Source organism: Phaeodactylum tricornutum, chromosome 7 (genome assembly GCF_000150955.2).
Source record: "Phaeodactylum tricornutum CCAP 1055/1 chromosome 7, whole genome shotgun sequence".
NCBI classification, from domain to species: domain Eukaryota; phylum Bacillariophyta; class Bacillariophyceae; order Surirellales; family Neidiaceae; genus Phaeodactylum; species Phaeodactylum tricornutum.
The window spans coordinates 674,634-681,438 of NC_011675.1; the positions used below are offsets into that span (position 1 = coordinate 674,634).

The window sequence follows — 6,805 nt, forward strand, 5'->3', positions numbered from 1 at the left end:
TTTGCAAATTCGCTGGCTGTGAAACACTGTTCAAACGATTTCCTTCATGAGAAATGGAATCGTGCTTTCCAATCAGACCGAAGAACTCCAGCAGAAATGTGACATTCTCCACACGCATCAGGACGAACTTTCGAAACAAGCTTTCACCGTTCGCGATTGTTCTTGTACGACTGTGTGTTGCTTATTTGTGCTTCCCGAACTGCACGTTGCCTCGCCAACGACATATCTGCTCGTATGTGCCGGCAACGATCGGCGTCTCGCTCCACTATTGCTAGCGCCTCCGGCATAAACGTTGCCAAATCTTCCAGTCGTCGATCATGTGTTGGATGCGTGGATAAAAATTCGGGAGATCTTTGGACATCCGAAGTCTCGGCCGCTTTCATCGCTCCAAAAACACGTTGAGCGGCACGCGGATCGTAACAGGCTCTGGCGGCCAGATGCAAACCGATATGATCCGCTTCGGTTTCTTGCTGTCGACTGTTTGGTAATTCTCGCAACACTGTGGCGGCGGGCAACAAGAACGTCATCAGAATTCCCGACGGATCAATGAGCAGCGATATGCGGGCTAGGATATTGACGACAATGGAGCCCGACACTTTTTCGCCGGCGTGTCGTGCCAAGTTGTGCGCCATTTCGTGCCCGAGGACGGCGGCGAGCTCATCCTCATTCTTCACAAACTTAAACAAGCCCGTCATGACGAATACGTGATTTCCCGGCAGCACAAAGGCGTTGGCCGTATCCGACCGCACAACTGAATAGGTGTAGGGTCGGGAATTTTGAACGTAGGAGTGTAGGCTGTATGTTTTAGCAAAATCCAGAGCCGCCTCGGTAATACGGTGTCCTACCCGATGGACCGTAATAGATGCCCGGTGAGATGGTGGCAGAACGTCTGACCGAAAATGCTGTATCAGTTTTCGATATTCTTGGTCTCCCATGGATTCCTCCCAGTCGGGTGAAGTCGCGATCCATCGTAACCGTGACGTTAAAGGCGCCCGGTCTAGAAAAGAAACGTAGCAGTAAGCAACTAGTACCGAGGATCCTCCGACCGTCATCCAAACATACGTAGGAATCTTCGTTGAACTCTGACGCTTCGAGGAGGAAACGAAAGGAAGATGGAATCGATTAGGACCCGAGGATGAAAACGAACGAACATAGGGAGCGTGAATCCTAGTCGTCTTTTTCCAGATTCCGGCAGAAACACTGTTTAAGCGATAGCACCGCAATGGGAACAGTAAGCTGTTCATGGTCGGGTCACTTTTCTGATTTCTGACAGTAGATGACAGAGAGAATCATGGTAACATCGAGCTTCGTTTGGCTTTTCGGAAGACAACCATGGTATAGGTACTTACGGTACCCAGTACCTGACAAGTGTCCTAGAGGGTATGCATCATGTCTGTCTGTTTATCCGTCAAATCATTTCGGTTCGGGAACAGAACGAAATAGTCAAGTCCCAGATTTTCCCTGAAGTGTGTGCTTAAATTTGCGAGGGAGTCCCTCTCTAGCGAATGCTAGCGCTCATAATGATTTCCAGTTAGCCAAAATCATGTCTGTTTTGCGATTGGGATTGGATACCATCCGAAAAGGCCATCCGAGGATACACAACACGGGCACGATCCGATGGAAAGAAATGAAGCGTGGTGCGTTCCCGTTCGGGGGAAGCGACCAAGACTTACACTTAACACTTATGAGATGGAGATATGGGATGATTGATTGAAAACAGTCCCGAGTACAAGCCATGCTACCCACGACGGTTAATATCTTAACCGTATGTGGAGTGGTAGGGAATTGTAGTGAGAAAATCTCTATAATCGACACATTGAGAGCTACTCGATCTTCCCTGCTAATTGACATTTTATCATAGGCAAAATAAATATCGATAACTGAAAAGGGCTTATTCATGATAAAATGCATCTGCTTTTATTTTGCGCGTGCCACGACTAGTCTGACTGTGAATGAATGAACGATACAACTCCATTTTCTCACGTGGGGCAGAGTCGGCTCATCCAGGCAGTCCAAATCCTTCCATGTCTGAGTCCACTCACAGTCTAACCGTTCCACAGCAATCGTCAGCGAAGAGAAAGAAATTGTGGTTAAATCGAGAGCGCTGTTGTATTGAAAAGGAGAGAATACTGCTTGAATTCCCAATCAGATAGCGTTGTCTTGCCTGACAATATGTTTTCACTCAGATTGCGTAGATTGCTCATTTCTGGCGATAGCGATACTAATAAAGAGGACAAGCCGACACCCACGACGGAAGATGATTACCGTGTGCAGATTGTCTCAAGTTCGACGCGGAGCAATCGCACTGCCATGAAAAAGGAGTACTCGAGACGCGGTAGCACTTCCGGAATATTCGGTCGCGCCAAGGAGCCCCCCTCGAAGCGCACGCCGTCGAGTAAGGAGTTGGCAGTCCTCGCGACGACTGCATCCACGGACTCCAAATGCACCACAGAACGTACCCAATCAATATGTTCCATACAACCAGATCCCGAGAAAATTGTCTCAAAAACACGTTCGCATTGTTCAATGGTGAACAGTAAACATAATTCTTCTCGAACTAAACAGACTGTGGAGACTTTGGACGTGGATACTCCTTCACCGAGTGTCCATAGCCGCTCTTTACCCAATGGACGGAGCGGCCGAAGGAGATCGCTGCTGTCAAACGATACATCATCGTCGAAAACGAGGGAATGGGACCCGGCTATATTCGTAGTTGATTTCGCTGGACAAGCCAACAAAGCGCCTGCAAATTTGGTATCGCCATCGTGTGCACGCGAATCTCCTTTGTCCACAAACACTCATTATTTTATTCCAGATAGCAATCACGGGCAACGGTCTACCTATACATTACCGAAAGAATGCTCCGTACAAGATGGGGGCTTGGAACTGCTGAACGGACGCACCCAGATACCTTTACGACGGCGAAGTTCTCTCAGTGGCCAAATTCGGATGCCTGCCCTTTTGACTACGTCGATCACCAAAACACCGTGGAATCAAAATCTCTTTACCGTTGACTGTAACTCCATATCTGATGATCGAAGCGACGACCACGTTTTATTGATTGAAAACAAGCCAACCAAACAAGGAGAGATTATGCTGGGGGGACGAGATCTTGACGACACGGAAGACCCCTCTATGCTGTTAAACGCTGATGCTGTGAGTGTCGTTACTGCCAGTACTTGCAGCGATCTAACCATGGGAGATCCTACTATGATCAAGCTTTATGACAAAAACGGTTGTCTCCGCAAAGATCTGCTCATTGCTATGGAGAATGGTAGACCTACCATGAGAAAACAAGCCGATGCCAAATTTGTGAAGCCCAAGTATATAACGTTTCGGCGTAAAGAGCGACTGCTGCTGTAAATCTGGAAGAAAAAGGAATTTCTATGGTTGTGGAAGGGGTAGAATTGACACACGAAATGCGTCTTATCCAGAGTGGTTCTGACTGCGTCCTCTAATATTTACTCATCTATTTTTGCCGTTTAAAAAACAAAAAAGTCTATTACCGATAGTGTTTCCTTTTACTGTTACTCAGCCGACAAAATGTCACAAAATCTAGTCAGCTCTATAAAGTAGTGTCGGAGCGTACGCCGATTGGAGCGGACAGCAAAACACCTCCAATGTTTATCAATTTTGAACAAATGGAGGTAAAGTCAGCCCAATCTCTGTCGGTATCTGACAGTGAATAGGTCAGTAGAATCCACTTCACAGCTAAACATTTGAGCTTGGCGAGCTATCAAATGTGCTAAGGTTACTTTAAATCCGTTTACAAGACCAACTCAACCTTTCAGTAATGTAAACAGAACCAGCCTCGGCTTGTCCGTCTTCCTGTATCACCTCGTAAAGCATTGGTTTTGACGCGCGTGGGCTAGTTCTTTGTCCTTCCAGAATTATGGTGTACATCACTAATCGATATCTACCGTTTATTGTATCTGGCCCTTCATGACTATGACTGACAGTGAGTTCAAGCAAAAAGTCATTCAGAGTAGCTCTTTCAACCCTATATACAAATGGCAGCCAGCAAAGCAATCATGGAAGAAACAAGGAATCGGTTGGGGTTGGTAGTGCATTGCTAGCTTGTTCCAATTGTGATGCCGGCACTTGCGTTAAATACCGATCTAATGCATGAATGACTTCTGAAAGAGGATCCAGCAAGTCTTTCGAGCCGTAACTGGCTTGGTTTTGTAGATGGAAGTTGTACTCAGCAAGGAAATTGTCCCATGCAATCCAGGCGTCGTTGCGTGCACCATACTGACGTGGTTGGCGGGTTGGTAAGTCCTGCTCAATTGAAGCTCGTCCAGGGCCATCAAAGCCCTTAGTGTAGTAAACTAAGAAAGCGTTCTGGTCGACAAAGCGCTGTTTGTAGGAAACGGGGTCGGAATAGGCGTCAAATAGAGCTTTAAAGGCTCTCTCGTCTTTTGGAACTTCTCGCAGCGTACTCGCAATATTTACTTCACCCTGAGTGTTCTTTAATTTGCTTTCCACATTCTGCAAGCTGCGTTGAAGCGCAACAATAGGGATCAGCGCTTCCACTGTCCCCACTTTTGACCTATCAATACTACCAGACTCCGGGAGATTACGTGCCTGTGTTTCCAAGGAACTGAACCTTATTCCGGAGGATACCAGAATGCTTGTTAAGAATTGTCTCCTGCTTGTTGGAGTATTCAGAACGTTCCAGCATAAACAAAATGAAAATTCTGTCAGAACGAAAAGTACTACCAATAAAAATCTATTGACTGTGAGACCCTTCCCTCTGTGCCGTATTCGTACGGCAGCTGTTATCGGAGGAGTCGCACTATTGCATCTGGTTTGACAAAAGGTGGTCCAAATAGCCACCCCATTCATTTTCTTTGCAAACAGCCTATTTTGCCTTTGAGTGTTTGTTGGCATAGTGCTCATCCGGTATACGGGCTAACGAAGAGTGATGTTCGAATATGTGAGAGTCGGATGGTGGAGAGCCTCTAAGTGAAGGAGCTAAGCGCGGTTACGTCTGTCAAGAACGCCAACTGTGTTGACAGCAACAGAAGAGATGAACAAGGGCCATAATGTAGAGCTCAATGAACTTTTGGATGCCCGAATGAACACGGCATAGCGATCTTGCAATTTTCGTCGCAAAATAATTATTTCTGGCCAGCAGAGTGGACGAAGCATGTGACACAAAAAATGCAATGAAAGGAAAAGTCTTGATTTGCTACAAAATAATGAAACGGTAATTTTATTTTTAAAAGTTTGAAACTCCGGAGGGTGCTGTTCACAAAACGTATTTCGTATGTTCTTCACCGGCCATGAGCCGTTTCTTTCCACCATTGGCACAGCGCATGGCATACATAATAAAGGTACTCTATGCTATTTTTGCGCTCAGAGTTTCATTTCATGAAGCTATTCATGATCCTAATCGTCTTGAAATCGTCACTTTCGTTCCCTCAGTTAAGCCGATCTCGGTTGATGTCGGGGCAATCCGGGAGCTTCCGCCAAAGACTCAGGGGTCTTTCTGGTGGTCGGACGATGGTACGGTTGTCTCCCGTTTTGGAACACGGCGATACCGAAAGATTCCTCAAACAGGTAGAAACCACTGTATCTCATGTCTTGACTCGCTATGAACCAGACGTTGAAATACTCAGTCTACCTCCACCGGAGCGTGAAGCGCTGGGCGTGGCCCGAAATTTGGACGACCGTCTCCGAGCATTTCGTCGGAATAATGACTGTCCTCGATGCTGGCTGCAGCGCACCCACTGTATATGTCCGGAGTGTCCGTCTTTGGAAACGCCAGCAGAAAATGTTGCTCTTGCCGGTCGCATCAATAGAATTTTTGTCCTCATGCATCACAAAGAAATTTGCTTGGCAGTCGACACAGCAAAGCTTATCTTGGCCGCTTTTCCACAACGCTCTCGACTCATTGTTGGCGGGATTGGGCCAGAGTTCCAAGAGAGCATGGAAGAGTTTTTAATTGCAATGAAAGGTGACAGTTTGGTTTTGTTTCCCTCTGACGAAGCCACAACATTTGATGCACTTAAATGTGAAGACGACGACAACAAAACTTTCGACGTATGCGTTATTGACGGGACGTGGGAACAGGCTCGAAAACTGTACAAACGTTATATTCCAGACAAAGCCGAAAGTGGTCCAACACGTGTTCAACTAAGCCAAGAATCATTGCGTCTGCTTGAGAGTCCTGGTCACAACGATACAGTATCCACATGGCGACAGCTTCGACGTCACCCTCTTGCGTGGAGAGAGATTAGCACCTTAGCTGCAACAAGACTGCTATTGAAAGACTTGGATACGGATCCTTTAGCTAACTGGAGTCGCTTGGCCAGCTACCAACAAAAAGCTGACGGAGGAGCTCGCGAGCAACTTGGGGAGCCACGAGCAAAAGGGTTCATTTGTGCAGCTTCTCAATAGCTAGTTTCTGCTGCTGCCCTTCACTGAGAGTCCTCAGCACTGTCCTATTTGGGACATGAAGCAACAAACAAGAGAACTTGCCATTCCCGGAATCGAGGGCGTCGCCCTGGCCACGCTGAATATCAAGCGATCACCAGTGTCGAAATGGCCGTTGTCACTTACAGTTAATGTAAGTGATTTCGTACCGGAGTTTGAGAAGTCAACACAAAACAGTGGAGCCAAAATGTACTCACAGTCAATGTCAATGCTATACATGTGCATGATGTGAAGTTGACATAGTTTCCGATGTAAGTAGTGAAAGTAATATGGCCAGTTCCAACACTCATTCATACCATATGACTTCGATATATTTACGTTACTGAAATTATTGAAGAACACAAAACGACGATGGAGATCACAGTTG

General features: G+C 46.6%; 4 protein-coding genes across 4 annotated transcripts; 2 read left to right on the forward strand and 2 right to left on the reverse strand.

The window, feature by feature from the left end:
• Positions 1–143: 143 nt before the first annotated feature.
• On the reverse strand, positions 144–1,276 carry PHATRDRAFT_45606 (predicted protein; the record flags this gene model as incomplete). The annotated part of the gene is made up of 1 exon (XM_002179861.1): positions 144–1,276. The coding sequence occupies exon 1, from the start codon at positions 1,242–1,244 to the stop codon at positions 144–146; it is 1,101 nt and encodes a 366-aa protein (XP_002179897.1). The 5' UTR covers positions 1,245–1,276.
• Positions 1,277–2,172: 896 nt separating this feature from the next.
• Positions 2,173–3,363, forward strand: PHATRDRAFT_35343 (predicted protein; the record flags this gene model as incomplete). Its single annotated transcript, XM_002179656.1, has 1 exon — positions 2,173–3,363. One exon carries the CDS (start codon positions 2,173–2,175, stop codon positions 3,361–3,363), a length of 1,191 nt encoding a protein of 396 aa, XP_002179692.1.
• A 666-nt stretch (positions 3,364–4,029) lies between these two features.
• Positions 4,030–4,681, reverse strand: PHATRDRAFT_35344 (predicted protein; the record flags this gene model as incomplete). Its single annotated transcript, XM_002179862.1, has 2 exons — positions 4,030–4,549; positions 4,581–4,681. The coding sequence occupies 2 exons, from the start codon at positions 4,679–4,681 to the stop codon at positions 4,030–4,032; spliced, it is 621 nt and encodes a 206-aa protein (XP_002179898.1).
• Positions 4,682–5,373: 692 nt separating this feature from the next.
• On the forward strand, positions 5,374–6,402 carry PHATRDRAFT_35345 (predicted protein; the record flags this gene model as incomplete). The annotated part of the gene is made up of 1 exon (XM_002179657.1): positions 5,374–6,402. The coding sequence occupies one exon, from the start codon at positions 5,374–5,376 to the stop codon at positions 6,400–6,402; it is 1,029 nt and encodes a 342-aa protein (XP_002179693.1).
• Between the last annotated feature and the right edge of the window lie 403 nt (positions 6,403–6,805).